The following is a 26,690-nucleotide window of genomic DNA, read 5'->3' on the forward strand; positions in this document are numbered from 1 at the left end:
TGTGAGCTAGGCTTTAGCGTTTTGTTTTCTATTCTTTGACTGTAATATATATTCTAGGGGTCTGAAGATTTAGAAGAAATGGAAACATTAGCCCAGATGGCTGCTTCTCCTAATCAAGTTAATTCTAGTGATGGAGAGACGTATATTGAGAAATATATTAAAGGTATCTCAGCTGTAGAAAGTATACTCACATTAGATCGTCTTAGACAGGTAAGTTCTTTTGATTTCGGGGGCGGGGTTGGATGACAGGTAAGTTCTTTTGATTTCGCAGGCTTAGATGGGCACGTTGTATCATAAGGTCTTGTCATTGAGTCAACTGTCGTGGTTTTGATTCCCAGGTTGTATGTGAAAAGGAGTAGGGTCGCCTGTCCAACCTCGTGATTTTCTCTGGGTACTCTGGTTTTCTTCTCACTGCAAAAGACCCCTAAGTGCAAGCAAATTATTGAAAAAAAAATAAAATGAACCATATGTTAGTCCCGAAATGTCCTAGTTTGAGTTGAGTCAATGTCTGAACCCCATTTCTCTATCAAATTAGATAATGTGGAAAATTTGAAACAGATCTGCCAACATGCCTGTATAACTAACAAGAAAATTACTTATTTTTTTATTGTATTGACAGGAAGTAGCTGTGAAAGAATTATTAGCCGTGACTGGACGATCAAGTTCTTTACGTAAAACAACCAGTGTCCCCAATATAAATCAAGTATGTTATTTCTAAATCAATCTTCGTAAATAGATGAAATCTAAAGATACATCATATTGTATTAAGCCGATATCTCCATTTTGTTGCAAGTTTGCAAAGGAAATGAAGTGGGTTTAACATCCTACTGTTCTGCTCTGATTGGGCTAATGAAGACGGGCATATGTCATACAGTGTGCTACGAGGGAAATTTTGCCGGGACAGCGGCGCTGTGGTCTACTCTTTTATTGAATTCCAACTGCCAAGAGATCCTTAATGTGCATGCCCGTGTGTACACGAGACATCAGTTTTTAGTCCCATCCGAACGACTATACAACTGTCTTGGCAAAATTTCCCTCATGGTACATGGTATGCTGTACGTCGGTCATTATTAGCCCACCTTGATTCACAAAAGTTGGACGTTAAACCTCATTTCATTTTCATATCTGATATTGTATTGAATGAATTTTTTATTTATTATCTTTAATTTCAGATTTTAACCTCACCAACAAAACTAGATGAGCAGGTGTGTAGATTGATTTAGATTAATCGTGAATAGACAGGCCCAATTAATTGTGAATAGACGCGCTCAATCGTGAATAATTGTGAATAGACAGGCCCAAATAATTGTGAATAGACAGACCCAACTAATTGTGAATAGACAGACCCAATTAATTGTGAATAGACATGCCCAATTAATTGTGAATAGACAGGCCCATTTAATTGTGAATTGACAGGCCCGTTTACTAGTGGATAGACACGCTCAATTAATGTTGAATAGACAGACCCATTTAATTGTGAATAGACAGACACCAATATTGTCCTTCAATGCAACGGTCCTTGACAAACTCAAAAGTTCAACACTTGCATCCAAACGTATATCCTGCAGATATATCCAGAGCCCAGCCAATATCTACTCTAAGAATATAAATTCCATTTCATTTCACTTTTTTCTATCTTATTTCAGATGAGAGCTGACAGTGTATCTGATTTAACCTTTGACCCCTTGTCACCCAAATCTCAGCATTATCCTGGTGAGTTGTTTCGACAGCGTTCAAATTCTGACGCTAACACCCTAGCAACTGTTGCCAAGGAACTTCGTAAAGCTACTACTTTAGGTGGGTTGACCTGAACACTCTAAATCAATCAGCTCATTGCTTTATTATTTGGTTTTGATCGGTGTTGGTGGGCTTTTGTTATGTCACTGCTTTTAATGTAATCAATTTTTAAATTGTGATATTTTTATAACGAGTCACTTTGTGTTAAATTTACACTGAAACTAAGAATTTTTATGGGTTGTGACCGATTTGTTCTGGTTCCAGTGGATTGTTATTCTGTGTGAAAAATTATTTGAATCTTTTGCAACAAAAGTTTTTGTTAGTCGTGTGAACTCTTAAAATAAGAATCAGATGTTTAAAGAATGTGGGGGGTTGGGTGGCTGAATGGTAAACGCGCGTTGCATCAGAAGGTATGTCAAGTGCCATGGTTTGGATTCCCTCGTTGTACGTGACAAGAATTGTCACCCTACCAACCTTCTGGGTTTTCTCTGGGTCCTCTGGATTCCTCCCACTGCTAAAGATCCCAAAGCGAATTAATGAAATAAAATTGAACCATATGTTAGTCCCGAAATGTGTCGAGTGGACATTAAACCCCATTTCTCTATCTCTCTCTTCATATGTACAGTTAATGTGAAATTGTACGCTCTATTTAAATTTGTTGAAAATATTTTTAAATCAAATTAATTCAGGTCAATAAGGGTTATCGAATAAATTCTTGAATATCGGTCAGAATTTTACATTAAAGTGACTCGTAGAAATATCACAGTTGTAATAATTGAGGTTTTCAAACTTTCACAGTTTTTATTTTGAGAATCGTTGCTTGACAATCATATTTACACTGATGTCGAGAAATACTGGCCACATATTCAGCATATGGATGCTTTCTGTGTTTGTTATTGTATGAGCTTTATTTATTGTTCAAAATTTCAGATTTTCATGAGCTTAAACAAGACTTTTTGTTGTTTTTGAACAAACTGCCCCTCCCCTCTTTTCAGCAGTATTTAAAAAGTTGTTGAATATTAAACCCAAAATTATGAGCTATTTGTAAACTTCCCAAATGAGTAGGAAGTGATACCAGATGTTCTAGAAAAAGTAAGCCTTGTACAATGAATAGGGTCGTCTGTCCAACCTCATGGGTTTTCTCCGGGTCCTCCGGTTTTCTCCCACTGCAAGCAAATTATTGAAATAAAATTGAACCATGTGTTAGTCCAAAAATAACCTAGTTTGTGCAGAGTGAACGTTAAACCCCATTTCTCTCTCTCTATAGCATGAGCAGATAGCTTTGTTTATAAAAAGTCCTGGCTCGCTAGCCTGGAGGTCGGGTGTTCGATCCCTGCATTGGCCGAGAAAGTTCATCTTGATTTTCCGACGTGGTTTCCCCTTGTCAGTGATACAGGGCGGAGGGTGTCCCTCATAGCACACTGTATGGCGTATGCCCGTCTTCATTAGCCCAGTATAGGAGCAGAACAGTAGGACGGACAGCGGCACTACGGCCTATACTTAAATGAAATACCTTAAGGCTAGCAAGCCAACATCTAACTCACTGCACCAACGTGGCTCCTGTCGGGTCGTGCATTGTGAAAACTATTTTAATACTAGATAATGGATAAAATATTAAAATCTGCAATGGCTAGACTTCTCCTTTAATTAAGCCTGGTTCAAGGTCAGTCAATTGCAGAAAGAATTGTCCTCCACAAATCTGCATTGGCTAGAATTCTCCTTTAATTAAGCCTGGTCCAAGGTGAGTCAATTGCAGAAAGAATTGTTCACCACAAATCTACAAAGGCTTAAATTCTCCTTTAATTAAGCCTGGTCCAAGGTGAGTCAGTTGCAGAAAGAATTGCCCACCACAAATTGATAAAGAATGGCTGACATTTAGGGCTACATATAAAAACCCAATTCAATTTCAGTATTGTTTTGAACAGTTTGTGCTTTACGTTGTTTTCCTTGGTAGCTTATGCTTGGTGATTGTATTAAATTTTGACCGGTTACGGCAAAATGAGCCGGGAAGTCGCAATTCATTGTTAACGATATATGAACAAAAATATCGAAATAGGCTAAAATAAAAAAAAATAGTTTGCTTTATTTGTCAAATCTAAACTTTAACCTTTTCGTTATTTATTACGGGGGTTGGATGCCCGAATGGTTAGAATGTGCGCGCTGTATCATAAGGTCTGTCATTTAGTCAACTGGCGTGGTTTTGATTTGCCGGTGGTACGTGACAAGGAGTAGGGTTGAAAGTCCAATCTCGTGAGTTTTCTCCTCGTTCTTCGGTTTCCTCCCACTACTAAAGACCCCTACGCGCAAGCGAATTATTGAATTAAAATTGAACCATGTGTTGTTCCTGTATTGACCTAGTTTCTCTTTCTCTCTATTTATTATTAAAAAGATATTTTTAGCCTATTTTAACATTTTTGTTTATATCATAAGAGACTTGCAACTTCTGACTCGTTTTGCTATCACAGGTCACAATTATTCTTATTTCTATTAGAAAACTTGATAACTCAAGACTCTCGTGTAAATCTGTTTACATTGGTCTCGCAGCTTCAAATTTTTTGGATAGAATAAAGAATTATTTCTGTGGCTTTTGAATATTTCTTTTTTTTATCACAATATTTTGTTTTATCTATAAACAAAGGTAAGTTTTCTTAATTGTAATTTTTTCTGTGTTTGAGCTTCAATTTAAATTAATCCACTTTCATATGAAATACTTAAAGGATATCTGCAGCCATTGCCATTTGATTGTATTATTTATTAACTGATATTGAAAATAGTTTCAAAAGTTGAGAACCAGAAATGCAGGTTTCCCCTTGTTATGTGTGCAGGACTGAGGACTTGACAAGGACAGCTGTCTAGTTGTTCGGATGGGACTTAAAACCGAGGACCCATGTATACATTGGCGTGCACGTAAAAGATCCCTTGGCAGTTGGAATTCGATATAAGAGTAGGCTGTAGTGCCGCTGCCTGAGCAAAATTTCCCTCATAGCACACTGTATGGCGTATGCCCGTCTTCATTAGCCTAGTCAGAGCTGAACAGTAGGACGTTAAATCCCATTTCATTTCATTTGGAGTGAAACTATTACAGTATTGGATAATTGATCATATACGTAATCAAATGGCACCAACTGAGGTTATCCTATTTTGTAGTAACTGGTTCAAATTCAATTTGTGTGGATGGAATGAGTCCAAAATGAATATTCATTAATACTAATAACTTGATTGAAATGGCACCAACTGAGATTATCTGTTTTGTAGTACCGGGTTCAAATTCAATTTGTGTGAATGGAATGAGTCCAAAATAAATATTCATTAATATTATTAACTTGATTAAAATGTTGAATGGTATTAACATAAATGCTAAAAAGTTGTAATTGATTTTCTTTAAATACAATAATTTGTAATGATTAAAAGTATGTAAAGGCTAATATTGATATTAATTTTTACAAATAAGATAGGGAGAGAGCTCTCATAATGGTTAAAGAGATAGTAAGACTAAATTTTTGTTAAAAAGATCATGATGGACGTTTATTTCTGTTTGATAATAGGTGTTTTAAAAAAAAGGGGCAATGTAGTAAAAAATTTAATATCAATTTTTGATGGTTTTCCAAAAAACCAAAGAAAATTAGGTAGGCTTACAGAGTGATCGTAATATCGGACAGAATTTTTCTTCTGGATTCAATTATAACATAAATTAAAACTAATAAATTTCCCTGTGAAGTAATTTTGATTGTTTTATTAACAATATAGATGTAGATAGCTTCAACTAACATTTAACAATTCCTAATAAATTTTCAAGGGGCCTAATATACTAAGGTTATCAAAAGGGGCAGTGTCATATATCAGGTTTTTGGAAAGTGCGGGAGATGGTGCAAATTTTTTACGTATGTGTTATTAAAATGGGGTTTAGGGCGAGCACTGCCCATGAAATGCCTTTTAGAGAATAAAATATATTAGAAACAAAAAAGTTGGTTAATTAAGTCATACATCGGGATTGTAATGGCCTTCCCACAATATACCACACTGAAAAGGACGTCAAATACTGAAAATAAATAGTCCACAGAAAACAAATTTGAGATCCATTTTTCTTTGTTTCTTTAATATTTAGTCTAGTGTAAAAGTTTCATATTCAAATACATGTAAATTATCAATAAATTTCTTTTTATTTGAGAGTTTTTGAAAGTATTTTTTGAGAGTTAGTTTTTGAGAGTATTTATTTGAAAATTTATGATTTGCAGCTCGTCCGAGTTTCCTCAATCTGCGGGCTAGTTGTCACGGTATGCGTACGTTTAAAATCTTCTCTAGATATTTTGGTAGTAAGAACAGTTTTTATATTGTCTTCTATCTTCTCGCACCGTTTATATGTCGTCTGGTTGGTAGTTTTAGAAAAGAGGCTCTGTTTGAAAATAAGAGTTACTCCCCTTTTTAAAGCCTAACCTCTGTTTGCTAGTTTAGAAAGAGGCTCTGTCTGATCCCCTTCTTAAAGCCTGACCTTCCCTTGTTGTTTTTTTTAACAGAATTCAAATTAATTTGGTTAAGAACTAATCAAATTTGGGGATAAAAAAACTATTTTAAAAATTTTCAAAGGGAAGTAACTCTTGCTTTGCTTGCTGGCCTTTGAAACACAGGAAATGAAGTATCAATGTATGAATGTAATATTGTTTAACGATATGGTGAATTTAAGTTTGTACGATAATTCACATTGTTGTATGGGTTACTGTTCTTGGAAACCTTTCCAACCTGGTTACATGGTCCTTTTAGTTAGGCGATTGCATGAATAATTGGCTGGTGGGTTGGGTGGTCTAATGGTTAACGGGTACGCTTTAGATCATAAAGTCTGTCATTGGTTCAAGTGGTGTGGTTTTGATTCCACACTTGAACGTGACAATGAGTAGGGTCATCTATCCAACCTCGCGTGTTTTCTCCGAGTCCTCCAGTTTCCTCCCACTGCTGAAGACCCCTATGTGCATGCAAATTATTGAAATAAAGTGAACCATATGTTAATGCAAAAATAACCTCTATCTTATAATAGCAATATGCAAATGATTCAGTTATCGGCCTTGCAGAGTGACCAGTTAGCTAAAGTTGAAGGGTTTCTAAAATATGACATACTATGAATTCTGTAAAAATGTTGTGTTAAATATTGTGCTTTGGTTAGTCTATGTTGTGTTGTGTTAGTATTGTGTTCACATATTTCGTGTTAGTCTTGTAACACATATTTCGTGTTAGTTTTGTATCACATATTTTGTGTTAGTTTTGTAACATATATTTCGTGTTGGTGTACATTCTTAAGTATTTATTTTTAAAATGTATCCATATAACGAATGATTCACCTCTTCATTGCGATTGGCTGCCTTATCCTACACGCAACCATGCATGATTCATAATCTTAAGTTTTGAAAATGTGGTCAACCATTGGTTAAAGCCCCAAAAATATTGTATATTTATGAATACGTTAGGGTAGATATTCCTAACCAAATGCAAAAGGGGGGTTGGGTAGCCGAAGGGTTAATGCGTGCGATTTGGATTATATTTTTGTCATTGAGTCAAGTGGCGTGGTTTCGAATCCCCGCTTGTACATGACAACCTCGTGGGTTTTCTCTGAGTCCTCCAGTTTCCTCCCACTGCTAAAGACCCATACGCGCAAGTTAATTATTTCAATAAATGAAATGAAATGGAGTTTAACGTCCTACTGTTCTGCTCCTAACCTGGGCTAATGAAGACGGGCATACGCCATACAGGGAAATTTTGCCCGGACAGCGGCACTACGGCCTACTCTTATATCGAATTCCAACTGCCAAGGGATCTTTTACGTGCACGCCAATGTGTACACGGGACCACGGTTTTTCGTCCCATCCGAATTATTTCAATAAAATTGAACCATATGTAAGTTTGTGTCAAGTGGAGTTACACCTTTAAGACCTTTAAGATCACTCCCAGTTCCGTATGGTTCTACGTGGAGGTTGGATGGCTGAATGGTTAGCTTGCGCGCGCTGTATCATAAAATCTGTCATTGAGTCGACTGGCGTGGTTTCGAATCCCTGGTTGTACGTGGCAAGGAGTAGGGTCGCCTGTCCAACCTCGTGGGTTTTCTCCGGGGCCTCCGGTTTCCTCCCACTGCTAAAGACCCCTACGCGCAAGCAAATTATGTAAATAAAATTAAACCATATGTTAGTCCCGAAATGACCTAGTTTGTATCGAGTGGACGTTAAACCCCATTTCTCTCTCTCTCTCTCCGTATGGTTCTACATAGGGGTGCTCGATTGTCAGTTCGGAACGTCCCAACTGAGTGGTGCAAAATTCAATCCTGTCACAGTTCTGTCAGTGCCGACATCAGAGGTGGAATGAGTAGAATCGTGAAGTAATTAAACACAACCAATATGTTTCAGCTGTCATGGTTGGTTGAGATATTTTCTTACGCATTCGAAGCATACGTCGTTGCACGAAATCCCCGTTTTCACTCGATTGTCACTAGTTTGGGGATTGAGAGAATAAATTTCCGGGACATTCGATCAAGTATCCCATGTGTGACATCACATCATACGGTGTCAGTAAGTAATATAATCTGGTCCTGACGTAATTAATGCCTTTTACGCATTTTATGCTTCGGCATACTAAATTATAATGTACCAATTTACGCTAAATAGTAAATATTTTTTATCCAGATATACATGTACTTCCAACACCTTTATTTTCTTCTTGATAATTTAAAAAATTGTTTTAGAATTTAATTTGCAGAAGGAAAAAAGTTGGTATCAGGAGCCAACTAACTCAACCCAATGTCATCCATCTCGGTGATCAGGGGCTAAGCAAATATTTACTGAACTCGCATAAATGACTAGACATGAAATATTTATTGCTACTTGGCTCGGGCTCGGCAGTCATGATGACAAGCAATTTGTAAGAGCTTACAACGTGAGTTGCATCGAGGGAGCATAACTCTTAACTTACCAATTAATTGCTGACTCATTAGATGAATTGACGACTTGAACAGGGCTCAGACTTTGTGAAGACTTGACTCCGTACTAAGGTCATCGACTTGAGACTCGGCTTGGACTCAAGTTACGGTGACTTAGGACTAGACTTAGACTCAAGGTCCCGCAACTTATTTGCCATGAATTGCTGACTCAACATTTAAAGTTTTAGTTTTATAGATGGAAATAAAATGAGGTTTAACATCCTACTGTTTTGTTCCGACTGGGCTAATGAAGACATGCATACATTATACAGTGTGCTATGGAGCAAAATTTTTCCCGGATAATGGCACTACGGCCTACTCTTATATCAAATTCACACTACCAAGGGATCTTTAACATGCATCCCAATTTATACACGGGACCTCAGACGACTATGTTGTGCCTGGTCAGGCTCTCGGGTCCTGCACAACTGACAAGGAGAAAGCACACCAGAAAAAAACCAACGACACATGATGGCCATGTGATTGTTGACAAGATTGTGAGCTGAGATGAACCTGCGCCCAAACCCTAATTACATCTCGTGACCTATGACGAAATCTGCAGTGGTTCTTGACTTTTAGACCTAACCCTATATTTAGTTAACAGGCCTACTTTCAATTAAAGACTGGTCAATCTAGCTCATTTTTGGACTTGGCCCACCACAACTTACAAACCATGAAATTTACCTCAAATTATTCATAGCCCAGTCAAATTGACAGTTGGACTTATCACAAATTACAAAAGAAATGATTCCACATGCATTCAATTAGGGGTCATGGTGGCTAAGTGAGTAGGATGCTGGCTTGCCAGTCTGGAGGTCGGGTGTTCGATTCCCGCATTGGCTGAGAAAGTTAATCCAGATTTTCCAGCCTGGTTCCTCCTTGTCAGTGATGCAGGACGGAGGGCCTGACAAGGACAGCTGTCTAGTCGTTCGGATGGGACGAAAAACTGAGGTCCCGTGTACACATTGGCGTGCACTTAAAAGATCCCTTGACAGTTGGAATTCGATATAAGAGTAGGTCATAGTGCTGCTGTCCGGGCAAAATTTACCTGATAGCACACTGTAAGTCATATGCCCGTCTTCATTAGCCCTTGTCGGAGCAGAACAGTAGGACATTGAAACAAATTTCATTTTCGTTTCATTCACATTCAATTAGGAATGACCCCCTTAACACCATACCTTGATCAGCTCATTGTTTTCCTTTATATGGTTACTAATTAGCATAAATTAGCATATTTGACCCCCTTCCCCTTTTGTGATTCCTTGGGTCTTGTAGGGGATCAAGTGGATGTTAAGCCTTATTTCTCTCTCTCATTTAAATGTACACACTTTTGATTTTGAACAAAACAGTTTGGGGGTTTGCAGGGGAGTATCTAGAGCCATTTTGGTTCCAAAAACATATGGGCGCCCAAATTATTTTTACGCCCAAATTCTATGCTGACAAAAGTCAAAGATAGAGATGTTTACACTTTGTTACCAAAATTTTTTTTATATAAGAAAACACAGCAACATGGTTCAAGTCTGTCTCAAATCTCACTTAAATATATTATACTATGTCTTAAATCACTCTCTATGCTGTGAGCCAAGGTACTCCGTCAGCCTGGGGCCTGCGACCGCTGGACACCCACTCAAGCAGCTAGGATTTAATAATTTAGGATTAGAACCTCTCTAAATTTTCTAGATACCCCCGCCTGATTTGGGTTATTTTTTGCACTACAGTGATATTTATTCTCAAATCTCATTTAAATATATTATACTATGCCTTAGAGTTGCTCCACGAGCCTCCGGCCTCCGGACCCCCACTCAAGCAGCTAGGACATAATAATTTGGGATCAGAACCTCTCTCTGTTTTCTAGATACCCCCGCCTTTTTTGGGTTATTTTCTAGATACACCCTCCTGGTTTGGGTTATTTTCTAGATACACCCTCTTGTTTTGGGTTGGTTGTTATTTTTTGCACTAGAGTAATATTTATTCTGCATGACCATTTTATTGGTTTAGTGAATTTATATAAACCTTACTGTGATGTTCTGTAGATCTGAATTATGTCCTATTTTTAGGGACCATTGTTAAATTTATTTATTTAGACGCAAGTGTTGGAAGTTTGCCACAATCCCTTACTTTGATCATGGTTTGGATGACTACAACAATTTTTGTTTTACTCAACTCAAGTTTGGCTGAGAAAATTCATCAGGATTTTCCGGCATGGTTGCTCCTTGTTAGTGGTGCAGGACTAAGGGTCTGGCAAGGGACAACGTATAGTTGTTTAGATGGAACAAAAAAACGAGGACCTGTGTACACATTGGAGTGCACATAAAAGATCCCTTGACAGTTGGAATTTGATATAAGAGTAGGCTGTAGCGCAACTGTCCAGGCAAAATTTCCCTCATAGCACACTGTATGGCGTATGCCTGTCTTCATTAGTCCAGTAGGACGTTAAACCCCATTTCATTTTATTTCAACCCAAGTTCTATTGGGCTTTATGGGGGGTGGATGGTCGAATGGTTAGCATGCGCGCGCTGTATCATAAAGTCTGTCATTGAGTCAACTGGCATGGTTTTGAATCCCCAGTTGTACGAGACAAGTAGTAGGGTCGCCCGTCCAACCTCGTGGGTTTTCTCTGGGTCCTCCGGTTTCCTCCCACTGCTAAAGACCCCTACACGCAAGCGAATTATTGAAATAAAATTAAACCATATGTTAGTCCTGAAATGACCTAGTTTGTGTCGAGTGGACGTTAAACCCCATCTCTCTCTCTCTCTCTCTCTCTCTCTCTCTATAGTACTTTGACATTTAGATCACATAAACAGAGACTGTCGCAAAATTTCAACACTTACGCCCAAACGAATAACCCAAGGAACTGGGTGGGTGGGTTGAACAATAATATGGATAGAATATGATAAATTAAATGTTGGTTGTTATTGAATATATGTCAACATTTTCTGACCCTTGTCAGCTTATATTCCTAAGTTAAAGTGATATTATACGATCCATGATTTTTGATGGGAAACCGATGTTCATATGACTGGCATTTAAATACATAAAATATACATTTAGTAATAGTCCAATCTGATTTAAATACAGATCTATATTTCGTTTTATACTTTCGACGGCCTTCACTACATGAAGATCAGACTGTTTGTAGTGGAAGGTCGTGTCAGGGTTCATACGGGTGGCTTTTAACCCTATGACATCAGACATTGATTAATCAATCAGCGTTGATGTTTCTAGTGGGTTACCCACAGTTCTGTGCACAGCACGTCAAGAACTCGCATTAACAGACCGGTTCATTGGCTAATCCCTCACATCAATCAGATCATGGGTTATTATATAACAACTCTTCCAGATCCTAGTGTAGTAAAGACAAGTAAAAAATGAAATTTTGAACTATAAAAACTATAAAAAATGAAACGAAATAGAATCAGTGCTTTAATCAGATTGGTAATAGTCAAGCTTATCCTTCAGTCAAAAGAATATTTTATGTTAAATTGATAACTATTAACATTCTAACATATTTATATGATTAGGCCACACAAAAAGAAATATTCTGGTTCTCAGAGACCGCTGCGTCATGGGGGGGTTGGATGGCTGAATGGTTAGCACATGCGCGCTGTATTATAAAGTCTGTCATTGAGTCGACTGGCGTGGTTTCGAATCCCTGGTTGTACGTGCCAAGGAGTATGGTCGCCTGTCCAACCTCGTGGGTTTTCTCCGGGTGCTCCGGTTTCCTCCCACTGCTAAAGACCCCTATGTGCAAGCGAATTATTGAAATAAAATTAAACCATATGTTAGTCCCGAAATGACCTAGTTTGTGTTGAGTGGACGTTAAACCCCATTTTTCTCTCTCTTCGCTGCGTCATCAAAAAATGGACTGTGTGACACGTTTTTATTTTAAAAAATAAAAATAAAAACAAAGTTAATAATTTTTGCTCGTTTATGTTTTTAAAAAGGATTGTGTGAGAACTAGAATTTTTTTTTGTGGCCTTAGATTGTATATAATATAGGCATGTTTCACGAAATTTTAATTAACATAAAATCCAAATTTATTGATTTGATTGGTTAATATTAGATTGATTTTAGTGTTTAGCCAATCAAAATTGAAGTATCTACTAAACTTTGGATTTTATCTTTAGTTATGATTTCGAGAAACAGAACCCAGAAATATGTGAATGAACTAAGTTATATGTTCCAATGCTAATTCTTACATGTAGTTCTGAGTCTAGTCTGAAATATCTGACAAAACACTGACTCTGGCTATTACCAAAATGTCCTCCCACTGCTAAAGACCCCTACACGCAAGAGAATCATTGAAATATAATTGAACCATGTGTTAGTCCCAAAATGATCTAGTTTGTGTCGAGTGGACTTTAAACCCCATTTCTCTCTATTCACACTGTATAGACAATTCACAGTATTTTGTCCCAACCAACCAATATTCATTCATTACAAAGCACCAAGACTTTAGACTGGAGTGATCGTGACTGCCATGGAATGAGTCAAAAGTCAAATATTTCAGACTAATTTGAATGATTAAACTAATAATTTCAACTAATTATATATTGTTTATTTGATAATAGCTAGTTTAAAGTCAGATATTTGAATGATTAAACTAATAATTTAAACTAATAATAAATTGTTTATTTGATTATAGCTAGTCCAAAGTGTGCTTTAAGTCCCCACTCTATAAAACTAGTAAAACCCATGTCAACGCTACTAGAAGAACAACATCAACGAGAACAAAAACCCCTTTTACGACAGAGTACTGAAGAGGTAAGTTCATACCAAATTTGAAATCAATCCATTAATAATTATAGTCTTTTCGATAAAAGGGGGTAACTCCAGAAGAAGTAGTGACTCAGACGCATCAACGAGAACAAAAAACCTTTTTACGACAGAGTACTGAAGAGGTAAGTATCACTATTAGTAAGAACTGTAGTGATTTTCAGTGATGCAGGACAGGTGTCTAGTCGTTCGGATGGGACGAAAAACCGAGGTCCAGTGTACACAATATGTGGGCACATAAAAGATCCCTTGGCAGTTGAAATTCGATATACATGGCCTAAGCCCATCTTTATTACCGCAGCCGGAGCAGAACAGGGCCAGATGAAGGACCTGACAAGGACAGTGTCTAGTCTCTTGAATGGGACAATAAAAGAGTTCCTCTGATCAAGCTGACATGCCCGTAAAAGATCCCTTGGCAGTTGGAATTAGAAATAAGTCAGTAGTTCCACTCTGCGAACAAATTTCCCTCATAGCACACAATATGGTGTATGCCCGTCTTCATTAACCCAGTCAGAGCAGAACAGTAGGACGTTAACTTCCATTTCATTTCATTGGGATAAGTAATAAAAATATCATGACTAAAACAGATCTTGGAGAGATCGGAGGGTTGGGTGACCAAATGGTCTAAGTCATGTACTTCTGATCATAAGGTCTTTATTAAGTCAAGTAGCGTGGTTTCAATTCCCAGCTTGCACATGACAAAGAGTTATGTCGCCTGTCCAACCTTGTGGGTTATCTCAGGGTGCTCCGTTTTTCCTCCCACTACTAAAGATCCCTACGCACAACCGAATTATGGACATTAAATTGAACCATATGTTAGTCCCAATATGAACTAGTTTGTGTTCTGTGGACGTTTAAACCCCATTTCTCTACTTTTCAATAACACATTTGTGTGTAGCTCATTGAGTAAAGCGTAGGCACACTATCCAGGATGTCCTTGTGTTGGTCCTCACTATTCTCCAGCATGTTTTCCCATTGTCAATATTTCCCTCATAGCACACTGCTTGGGTTATACCCATCTTCATTAGCCGAGATGGAGTAGAAAAGTAGGGGGCGGTAACTCCATTTCATTTACTTATTATTGTTCATTATTGTTCATTTACTTATTATTGTTCATTTACTTATTATTGTTTGATATTGTTCATTTACTTATTTTGTTCATTATCATGTACATATTATTCATTTAAATGTACTTTTTATTGTTCATTTAAATGTACTTATTATTGTTCATTATTTTCATTTACTTATTGTTCACTCTTTTCATTTACTTAGTGTTCATTATTTTCATTTACTTATTATTGTTCATTATTTTGTAGGATTTAGATGAAGAAGATGAAGATGATTTTGGTGTGAAGCCAATTCATCATCTTGACGACGACCCTCACGACTCGGATGATTTTCAAGAATTTGAATCTTTTCAAAGTCAACAGACGCGGACACAGGGGTCGGTGAATAATATGACCCATTCGTCAACCAATGACAGCCTAGTCGAAGGTCAAACAAAGAGCTATACGCCTAGTATGACATCAAGTGGTTACGCGTCACAGGCTGTATCAACGCTGACTCTGTCGTCAGAAGATTCAATGAGCGTTAAATCCATGGAGGAACAAGCGGACGGCAAAAATAACAAGATGCGACAGAAATCGGCAAGTACAGAAACCAGTAGCGAGAGCGATTCTGAAGAGCGTGGAAACAAGAACAATAACTCTAAAGATGTTTCTGCTCCTGAGCAAGTCGACGAAGATCAACAAATTTCCAATGAAAATTTAAAGAATCGCCGATCAGATTCTCTGCTGGATGAAGGCGTGCCTGATATTCCTGGTTCCCCGCTAAAACCTATCCCATCGCCCCCTATTACGTCTGATCCTTTCTTTAAAGAAACCAACGAAGCCGAAAATAAAAACAGTGAAAAGAAACCGAATGTCTCAAACCAGACGAAAAAACCCATCATAACAAGACCGAAACTTCCTGTATTCGAGGATCATGTGACTCTTGATAATAAAAGTGCAATATGTAATGTCCCCGATAACGATCTGTACAGCGTTAACGCTCTCGAAGAACTTGAGAAACTTCAAGACACTTGCGAGGAAACAGAGGATTTAAGTCCACCTATCGCAGATGAGTCTCATTTAAATAAACCAATCGCAGATGAGTCTCATTTGAATAAACCAATCAATGAACAGATTAGTGCTAACAATTTAGAATCAACCAATAAAACGCCTGTCAAACCGCTAGTCATAGATCATGAGGTGAAATCTCTCGATCGCGCAGACGTTCTTAGACGAAAAGGGTCTGCAGGTCGACCACGTCCAGTGTCTTGCGTGGGTTCACCTCAGACCTATTCAGTTCATCGTGGTATGCCATTGGATCCGGATCGTAGAAGCAGTCTTCATTTTACAGATGAACAAGTACAAGGTATGTATATTTTTGACCAGGGAGCTGCGGGGGGTTGGATGGCCGAATGGTTAGCACATGCGCGCTGTATCATACGGCCTGTCATTGAGTCAACTGGCGGGGTTTCAATTCCTCTGTTGTACGTGGGTTTTCTCCGGGTCCTCCGGTTTCCTCCCACTGCTAAGACCCCTAAGCACAAGTGAATTATTGAAATAAAATTGAACCATGTGTTAATGGACGTTAAACCCCATTTCTTTCTCTCTCTCTCTCAATGGGAGCTGCAGTGGCTTAGTTAATGAAATGCTGGTTCAATCCCGGTGCTGTTGGTCGACAAAGTTCCCCAAGATTTTCTGGCGCTATTGCACTTTCACACCTCTACCAGGTCACAGCGATAATCACACAAAAGGCCAATCCAACAAATCAACGCCAAAAAGTCATTTATAGAAAATGGTGGCTTATCGCAAAAATTAAATTATATGAAAATTATTATTATTATTACGAACTGCAGCGTTAGGCAGGAAGCGCAGATGTCTGAATTCGTCTCGGTGTCTTATTAGTGTCTAAATAGTCAACAAAAAAAATGGCGTCTAACGGATAAACTTATCTCTCTGTAGAAGCTAAAAGGTCGGTAAAATAAAAAGTTATTGATCGATTCAGCTGAAATTTGGTGTGAGATCATGGCTAGTCCCCCTTAACATCCCCTGGTAGAGGTGCAAAAGTGCAGTAGCGCCGATTTTCCAGCATGGTTTCCCCTTGCCAGTGGTGCAGGACAGAGAGTCAGTGTCAGTGTCTAGTCGTTCAGATGGGATAAAACACCTAGGTCCTGTATTCGCATTGGTGTGCACGTAAAAGAACCATTTACAGTGGAGAGGGGGGTTGGATGGCCGAATGGTTAGCACGTGCGCTGTGTCATTGAGTCAACTGTCATGGTTTTGATTTCCTGGTTGTAAGTGACAAGGAGTAGGGTCGCCTGTCTAAGCTTATGGGTTTTCTCCAGGTCCCCCCTTAAAGACCTCTACGCGCAAGTAAATTATTGAAATAAAATTGAACCATGCGTTAGTCCCGAAATGACCTAAATTGTGTCGAGTTGTTGTTAAACCCCATTTCTCTCTCTCATTTACAGTGGATTTTCCATTTTATTTCAGAAATAAACTAGTTGTGTTGAGTAGATTTCTCAATTTTCAACTACCCAGTCGATGCAGATAAATAGGACAATGATTGTCAATAGTGTATCACGATTCACCTTCTCACGACTTGTTGGTTTTTATTTACTGTAGGTTTTGATGATTCTATGTCGGAATGTTCGTTTGGAAGTCGAGCGGATCTGGATCGTTTAATGGATATACCTGTACCATCATGGATACAGGAAGGAGAAGGTGTAACTGTAACCTCATCTCGAGGAACAGTACCTAAATCTGGTCTAGTACGATTTGTTGGTCAAGTTGATTTTGCTGCTGGTAACTGGATTGGCGTAGAATTGGACCAACCTGAAGGTTAGTAGATTGATTTAAAAGTACCTTGCAATGCAGGTGAGGTTGCAGGTGCTGTTTTATGTAAGCAGGTGCTCTTTCGTGTAAGCAGAGTCCCTTGTAGGTGCTGTTTCATGTAAGCAGAGTCCCTTGCAGGTGCTGTTTTATGTAAGCAGAGTCCCTTGCAAGTGCTGTTTTATGTAAGCAGAGTCCCTTTCAGCTGCTGTTTCATGTAAGCAGAGTCTCTTGCAGCTGCTGTTTCATGTAAGCAGAGTCTCTTGCAGGTGCTGTTTCATATAAGCAGAGTCCCTTGCAAATGCTGTTTCATGTAAACAGAGTCACAAGATAACTGGTTAAGTCCATTGACTGCCTTTCTCCATCTCCATGCATTTTTGCCTGCTCCTAACCATAGACCAATTCAGAAGTTGACCAATTTCTTTTGGTAAAGAGTGGCTCGCTAAACAGGAGGTCTCGGGTTCACTCCTTGTGTTGGCCAAGAAAGTTTCAGTATGGTTTCCCCCTGGACAGTGGTGCAGGGGCTAGCAAGAACAGTGTTAGAAGGATACGAAAAAATGTGGTCCAATGTACACATTAGCGTGCCCATAAAAGAACCCTTGACAGATGGAATTAAGGTTGGAGTGCTGCTGTCTGGGTAAACTTTCCCTCATAGCACACTGTATGGTGTTGGAGGTTGGATGGCCAAATGGTTAGCACGTGCGTGCTGTATCATAAAGTCTGTCATTGAATCAACTGGTGTGGTTTCGATTCCCTGCTTGTACGTGGCAAGGAGTAGGGTTGCCTATCCAACCTTGTGAGTTTTCTCCGGGTCCTCGGTTTCCTCCCACTGCTAAAAACTGTGTTGTGTTATATTATGTTAAATTGGTGTCCTAGCTGAAAAAATTCCCGCCAGACGTCGCTAGTAAAAACTTGGTTCCATGTGACCTTATCGATGGTAAAAGTACCGTCTATCGAAGTATCGTGATTAAATTCCATATTAACGACAATAACTAACGTTTGTCAACACAAGGGTTCGTAATGTATGTACAGGAAAACAATGCTGTAAGGTAAACAATGAGGTCACATGGGACTGTCTGCTTTATGGTGACAGGGGGTCCCAGTGGCCAAGTGGGTAGGACGCTGGCTCGCTAGCCTTGAGTTCGCTAGCCTTGGCCGAGAAAGTCCATCCAGATCTTCCGACGTGGTTCCCCCTTGTCAGTGATGCAGGACTAAGGGCCTGACAAGGACAGCTGTCTAGTCATTTGGATGGGACGAAAAACCAAGGTCCCGTGTACATATTGGCGTGCAGTTGGAATTCGATATAAGAGTAGGCCGTAGTGCTGCTGTCCGGGCAAAATTTCCCTAATAGCACACTGTATGGCATATGCCTGTCTTCATTAGCCCAATTCGGAGCAGAACAATAGGACGTTAAACCCCATTTCATTTTATGGTGACACCTATAAATTATGACCCTTTACCTCTAACGAGGGCGGCCATTGCTAAATTCCATTCAAAGATTATAATAATTTCTAAAATTTTTGCAGGAAAGAATGATGGTTCCGTGAACAAACAGAGATATTTTAAATGTCGGTCCCGACACGGAATTTTCGTCAGACCCGATAAACTAATATGGGACAAAAAACGAAAAGGCACAAAAAATCTTAATAATTCAGCGACAAGTCGTCGTAGCTCCAGTGGCTTAGCTCATTCGTCGTCGAACTCCAACCTGTCCGCATCCAAGTCAAAAACAGCGGGATCGAAGAAAAAATAAAGCTGTCTGCCAATCACTTGCTAGATTTATATATATATTTAATAGTACTATGTGCTCACTGTTTTCAGGGGCGAGTTTGACATTGGGCCGTCAGATCCGCAGCCCAGAGTTTACTATTTGGCAACGGGTTTCGGGATGCCATTATCTAGGGATTGATGAAATTGTTTGATTGTTTTCATAAATGTTTTGAAATTTGGTGCCTCGCTTTGCTCTGCATGATGTAAATGATCCCTCAAAACAAGACATCTTTGTTTATGTCCCAAGACCCAAAGTTGCCTCAATTTCAACAATTGTTTTGAAATGTGGTGCCTCGCTTGGCTCTGCCTGATGTAAACAAGACATTGAATAGTCTATAACTTTGTATACGTCCTAAGGCCGAATGTCGCCCCAATTCAACAATTGTTTTAAAATGTGGTGCTTCGCTTGGCACTGCTTAATGTAAACAAGCCATTGAATAGTTTATAACTGTGTTTACGCCCCAAGGCCCAATGTCGCCCGAATTCAAGAATTTTTTTGAAATCGGGTGCACATTGAATAGTCTGTAACTTTGTTTAAGGCCTAAGGCCCAATGTCGCCCCAATTCGTCTCTGATCCGTTTTATCATAATAAGTATGGTATGTATGTAAATAGAGAAACTTGTCGATAGTTTATTGTAATATAGATTCTTATGTCATCACTAATTTAGTTTACGTCACGTCAGCACTGTCAAATAGTAAGAATTTTTATGTACATTATTTAATGATATACGTTTTGTAGCTATGATTTATTTAGAAATAAACTATAACTTAAACTTGTACCAAGATTATAGTTTGGTACATGAATTATATATAGGTACACCTTTTATGAAATAGATTATAACTGAATCACGTACGATGAATTATAGATATATATATGTATAGGTAACCCTTTTATGAAATAAATTATAAGTGAATCATGTACGTACACCTTTTATGAAATAGATTATAATTGAATTACGTAGGATGAATTATATATATATATAGGTAATATCCCTTTTATGAAATAAACTTTAATTGAACCGTTTACCAAGATAATTTGTACATGAATTATATATGTCGGTACCCCTTTTATGAAATAAACTATATACTGAACATGAACTAGATACCCTTTTATGAAATAGACTATATCTAGCTGCAGCTCAATATACTAACCCATATAGAAGATGTCGCTCACAAGGGTAAGTAAGGAGTTTTTAGACTTATTAATTAAAGGCTAGATGCGTTATAGGATTCCATTGTAATCTATCACTGTAACCCGGGTATACATCAATGATATATTAATTGGGTTGTTTAGTTTTTTTTAACAGTGATCGAGAAATTAAATGCTCATTATCAAAATTGAATGGTCAGCTTTAAACTGGACACAAGTAAAAATTAGATGATTTTAAATGATTTTTATGAATTTTTAAACAAAGATTTGATATTGAATGAATGTTAAAGAAATTAGTGCTAGATACACAAGATTAAATAATACCCAGGTTTACAGTATTCACTATTGTGACAGTTTAATCCCTAATAGGAATATCGGTCCAAATATGGTTTCGATTCCATTCATTTATGGAATATCAGTCCAAATATGGTTCGATTCCATTCATTAATGGAATATCATTCTAAATATGGTTCGATTCCATTCATTAATGGAATATCATTCTAAATATGCTTCAATTCAGTTCAGTATTTACAAAGTTATGATAAATTAAAATTTTATCCATCATGCTATTCACTATGACAAGACAGCGCGCCATCTTTTATTGGTAGATGAGAAACCTAATGGACCTAGATTGATTCTAAGTAAGCAGATTATCTAATGTTAGTACAGTATTTAGATTGTTTTGTCTTAATTAAATGTTAAATAATCTGAGTATCTTTTAGCATGGTTCAAGTCGTGAGAAATTAAATATTTTAGCGTGGTTCAAGCCATGTGAAATCAGATATTTTAGCGTGGTTCAAGCCGTGAGAAATTCGATATTTTAGCGTGGATTATGCAGTGAAAAATTAGATATTTTAGCAAAAAATGGTAATGGCGCATCTAGCCTTTTAATTAAGAATTAAATATTCCTTTTATAGATTAGGCTAGTGCAATTTTTTATAAGTTAGAATGATATTATGAAATATGAAATTCAAGTTTAAATGAGAATTGTGTAAAATATAGTATGATTGATAATAATAATGGCAAGATATTAAAGGTTTTTGACTAATACCTAGGGCAGACAAGCGTATCTTTTCGCCCAATCGCGCCAGTTTTTAAAATCGCACGTGTGTCTGTTTACATGTGCCCACTCGTGATTGTTCGTAAAAATTCGCTGGCGAATTTCAATCGCCACGATCAGGCCAAAAAATACACTCCTCTGCCCATATCATTTTTAAGTTGATCCTCGGATCATATCAGGGTTCTTGCTTCAGACTTATCTGCCAGTATTGACTGACAGATCATGAAATTAACTGGACCCAGTTTCTCAAAATCTTAACTAAAGATAAAATCCAAATTTTAGTAGATACTTCAATTTTGATTGACTAAGCACTAAAATCAATCTAATATTATCCAATCAAATTACTAAAATTTGGATTTTATCTTAGTTAAAATTTTATGAAACAGGCCCCTGGGTATAGAACTTAGCTTTATAGTTAATCTATTAGTTTACCAAAATTATGTATTTGATATCATCTAATCTGAATATACAGAAACAAACATCCAAAAGCAGATATATTTATACAATGACAGTTCTATTGAAATTGTGACTAGGATTATTGAATTCTTTAAACAAGCACTGCCATTACACAAAAATAGGGTAGAAGCAAGATAGTAAATTATAGTTTCTTTTTGAGAGACATGCCTTAGACAAGGTCAATAAACATTTTGCTTATTCAAATTTAATTAAGATAAAAGCTGGGTAGTTTTCATTACAAATTAAGATGATTAAAACAATGTTTACGGATAAAAAATTAAGTTAGAGATACCATTATGGATGAATAAGGAGTTGTGTATTAATTTAGATTAGATCATCTACTGAAAACAAATCAATTCATTCATATTTAATGACTGGATTCTGATCAAATTTACATTAAAAATACCCAGTTCTATATATTTCATATCCTAACTCCATATACCATTGTTAAATTTACATTAAAAGTCCAGGTTCTATTTATTTCACACCCTAGCTCACTGACCTATGATATTTATGCTTAATTTAAATGACTATAGATATATCATTGTTAAATTTACATTAAAAGTCCAGATTCTATTTATTTCACATCCTAGCTCACTGACCATTGATACTTATCGTGACTTAATTTGAATGGCTATAGGTATAGTTAAATTTACATTAAAAGTCTAGAGCCTATATATAGAGCAATCACTGACCTATGATATTCTAAAATTTATTTCTCCAATAATTTCGTACAACTCTACAGCTAATTTTGGCTTATTGCAAAATACTATAATACTCATAAAGCTGTAATTTGATTGGATGCAACATATTTGATGTCATAAAACTATTCTAAATAATAATCATTTTGATTGGATACATGTTATTGTAATTGAAATGTTGTAATATTTCGACGAATTCTATTTTAGCTTATTTTTAGTAACTTTAAATTTGAATGTATAAAATCAGGAATAAGTCTTTTTAAAATCATTAGTAAAATCATGCACAAATATTTTTTTTTTTTACACCAGATCACGGCTGACATAGGATATATCTGCTGCACACGAGGCCACACAAAAAAAAAATATTCTCGTCCTTCGACAATCATTTTGTCAGAATCTGGCTATTTTTTTTAGAGCAATTTTAAGAAACATACAAAATTATTACAGATTTGATATTTATTTAAGGCTTAATATGAAAAATGAAAAAGATTTTGAAATAATGGCCTGGCAAGGGACAACATATAGTCTTTCGGACCGTGTGAAAAACTAAGGTCCTGTGTATACATTGATGTGTACGTAAAAGATCCCTTGGCAGTTGGAATTCGATATAAGAGTAGGCCATAGTGCCACTGCCCAGGCAAAATTTCTGGCATTGCACACTGTATGGCGTATGTCTGTCTTCATTAGCCCAGTCGGAGCATAACAGTAGGACGTTAAACCCCATTTTCATTGTCAAAGCATTGATAGTGCTGGCGATTTAAATCAAAGAATGCGCGCAGACCTACCCATGGAAAATACTTTTGGTCATAGTTCTCGGGAAGGATATAATGGTCAACTCGAGAATTCATTTTGATCGTAAAATAAAACAAATGACACAGACCATTTCTGTTGGCACGGTCGTATCTGGCAACCAGAGTATTTTTTTTGTGTGGCCTTATTAAACTGCTGAGCTAAATTGGGCACAGTGAAATCTTTGCTATTAGTGTATTACAAAACTTTTAATGCTTATGTAGACCATCACTGTGATTAAAGCTGTATTCATGCATGTTATTTGTGAGCTCCTCCCACAAAACCAGGTTCTTGGTCATTTGAATAGTCCACAGCCTAAGCTTTTGTGCCTGTAGTACAAAATGAAGTTGTGTGACAAACGCCTGGTTTTGTGGGAGTAGGTCACATTTTTTCTTTTGAATGTAGAAAAACCAATTAGAAAATGACCAGCAGTGAATGAAGAATACAACTTCGCTTTTAAATATTGAAAAAATAACTTGAATAGGAAAAACTCAAGAATCTTTTATAGGGCTGGTTTTAAGAAAACAGGAAACTTGGGCATTTTCAATTATTTTTTATGTGTAAATCTGAATTTGTATAATTGAAGTGTGAGTAGATTGTTGACTTGGATATTATAAAGCTTAGTATGATTTGCATGTTTATGATGTTGCTGTCGAAATAAATTGTTTTAATTTTATTAATTATAAAATGATTTAATTGCATGTTATTTAATTAAAGATTTTGATATTTTTCCTATTTTTGTCACATATTCAAATTAGTGCTCATGAACAGTAGATAATTAGAATAGATTTAAAAACATTAGGACTGGGCAATACCAGCTTATAACCATTAGTTATACATGTATACTCTCATTAGGACTGGGCAATACGCGATATATATACCAGGTAATACAAACATTAGGACTGAGCAATGCCGGGATATATACCATTAGTTATACATGTATACTCTCATTAGGACTGGGCAATACGCCATATATATATATATATACCAGGTAATACAAACATTAGGACTGAACAATGCCGGGATATATACCATTAGTTATACAAACATTAGGACTGAGCAATATGAGATATATACCATTAGTTATACAAACACTAGGACTGGGCAATATGAGATATATACCAATAGTCATACAAACATTAGGACTGGGCAATACGAGATATATACCATTAGTTATACATGTTTTATCTCATTAGAATAACTATGAATATTTTAATTATCAATTCTTCTCCAACTATCTGATAGAAATAAAAGCACAAATTAGTATTATGATAGGGCAATGCCAATTACATATATGACACAAATTTTCTGTTAATTAAATGTGTAAATGCTTGTAAGCATAACTATGAACCTAATTATTAATTCCTTCCGAACTAACTGTTAATAATAAAGCAGTCCCTCCCTAACTATAAAACACAGTCAGAATAGTTAATTATCAATCCCTACACAACTATCTGTCAGAATAGTTAATAATCAATCACTTCCCAACTATATGATAATAAAAAAAAATCTGTGAATTTAATTAAATATGTGATCCTTTGAATTATCAGTCCTTTCCTAATATGGGGATATTTGTTTTAACGTTCCGGAAATGAAGTCTCTCAATCCCAAAAATTGTGACAATCGAGTGAAAAGGGGAATTTTCAGCTACAACGCATGCATCGACTTCATTAGAAAATATCTCAACCAACCATGACGGATAAAACATATTTGTTGTGTTTAATTACGTCCAAAGTCAACTCGCACCACCTCCGCTGTAGGGATTGACAGAACTCGGACAGGACTGAATTCCGCGTCACTTGATTGTAATTCTGGACGTTCCGGACTGACTATCAAACATACCCTATCTGTTACTAATAAAAGCACTAATTAGAATAGGTTACCCTCCCATGTATGGATTGACAGGACTCAATTCTGTGTCACTTGATTGTAATTCTGGACGTCCCGGACAGACAATCGAACATCCTCTAAAAGCACTAATTAGAATAGTTTACGTAATTAGGATTGGGCAATGCCAAATATATGATAACGATGTGATAAAAAACGTATATATATTGCTTTGCTCGGAGTTCGCTGAACAATGAAGTCTGTTTATTTCCAAATATTATAAAAATTGTGATTATTTTCTTCCAAATTGTACATGAAGTTGTGATTAATTAAAATGAATTAAATTTTGTTGTGAAATATAGTGATCTATTTATCATATTAATTCTGTTGAGTTGTTTTTATTATTATTATTATTATTATTATTATTCAAAGTTTTGTGAACATTTTTTTGTGGAATTTATTGCTTAAGTTTAGATCGTTGTATATATATATGTATATTATGTGTAAAGGACTTTAGTGTCAATTAGGTTGATCAATTTGATTCAAACACAGATCCTATTTCGTTTCGTTTTTTACAGTTTAATATTTTGTTTTACTTGTCTTTTCTACACTAGGATCTGGAGGGGTTGTTATATAACCCACATTCTGGATGAATTAGCCAATGATACGGTCTGTTACGGCGAGTTCTTGACATGCGATGCACAGAACTGTGGGTAAACCAGTAGAAATGTCGACGCTGATTGATTAATCAATGTCTGACATCATAGGGTCAAAAGCCGCTCATATCACCCCTGACGCGATCGCCCACTACAGCTGGTTAGATCTTCATGTAGTGTAGGCCATCGAAAGTATAACAAATCGAAATGAAATATAGATCTGTATTTTAATCAGATTGTTAGTTGTTAGTTTTTTTTTAAATAAAATGGAGAGTTTGTGGTTACAAGTTAATGGGAAAGAAAATCAAAACTGGACAAGAATTTTTATTATTCTCTAATCATAAATGTCGCCTGAATTTCCACATTTCTAATAGTGTTATCCATTTTGAAAAAATGTCTTTTTTTTTTTCAAAGTGAAGGCAAGGTGGATGAAAGATATAAAAAAGATTTTGGGTTTCGGAATCTTGGAAAAATTCATGCTGTCGGTGATCAATTCTTGACAAATAAATTATACAAAGAGTTTCCGATTTCCTCGAAATCACTGACTTGTCTCTGTATGAATGAAATGGTATATTAGGAATCAACTCAAAGCATTTGAGACTGGCCCTGAGTTCACAAAGCATTTGAGACTGGCCCTGAGTTCACAAAGCATTTAAGACTGGCCCCGAGTTCACAAAGCATTCTCAGATTGTTGATGAGAAATATCTCTGATCCAGGAACACAAAACTTTGCAGTTTTTTATTGATGTATTTGATACATTAAAACAAAATTTTTATAAAGAACTATATTTTAGTTTGAATAAGGTGTACAATTGTGAGTAAACTCTTAAGAGAGAGAGAGAGAAATGGGGTTTAACGTCCACTCGACACAAACTAGGTCATTTCGGGACTAACATATGGTTTTTAATTTTATTTACATAATTCGCTTGCGCGTAG

At 36.8% G+C, this 26,690-nt stretch overlaps 1 protein-coding gene across 1 annotated transcript; it reads left to right on the top strand.

Moving 5' to 3' along the window:
- The first annotated feature begins 242 nt into the window (after positions 1-242).
- Positions 243-21,380, top strand: LOC126808857 (centrosome-associated protein 350). The gene is made up of 5 exons (XM_050533904.2): positions 243-249; positions 13,529-13,593; positions 14,785-15,883; positions 17,140-17,355; positions 18,873-21,380. The coding sequence occupies exons 1-5, from the start codon at positions 243-245 to the stop codon at positions 19,097-19,099; spliced, it is 1,614 nt and encodes a 537-aa protein (XP_050389861.2). The 3' UTR covers positions 19,100-21,380.
- Positions 21,381-26,690: the final 5,310 nt, after the last annotated feature.

Source organism: Patella vulgata, chromosome 1 (assembly GCF_932274485.2).
Source record: "Patella vulgata chromosome 1, xgPatVulg1.2, whole genome shotgun sequence".
Classification (NCBI taxonomy): domain Eukaryota; kingdom Metazoa; phylum Mollusca; class Gastropoda; family Patellidae; genus Patella; species Patella vulgata.

What these genes read in the sequence shown, in the direction of transcription:
- LOC126808857 (XM_050533904.2), top strand. An exon ending in TACGACAGAGTACTGAAGAG is followed by an intron (nt 13,594 to 14,784) that starts GTAAGTATCACT and finishes ATTATTTTGTAG; the next exon opens with GATTTAGATGAAGAAGATGA. An exon ending in TACAGATGAACAAGTACAAG is followed by an intron (nt 15,884 to 17,139) that starts GTATGTATATTT and finishes TATTTACTGTAG; the next exon opens with GTTTTGATGATTCTATGTCG.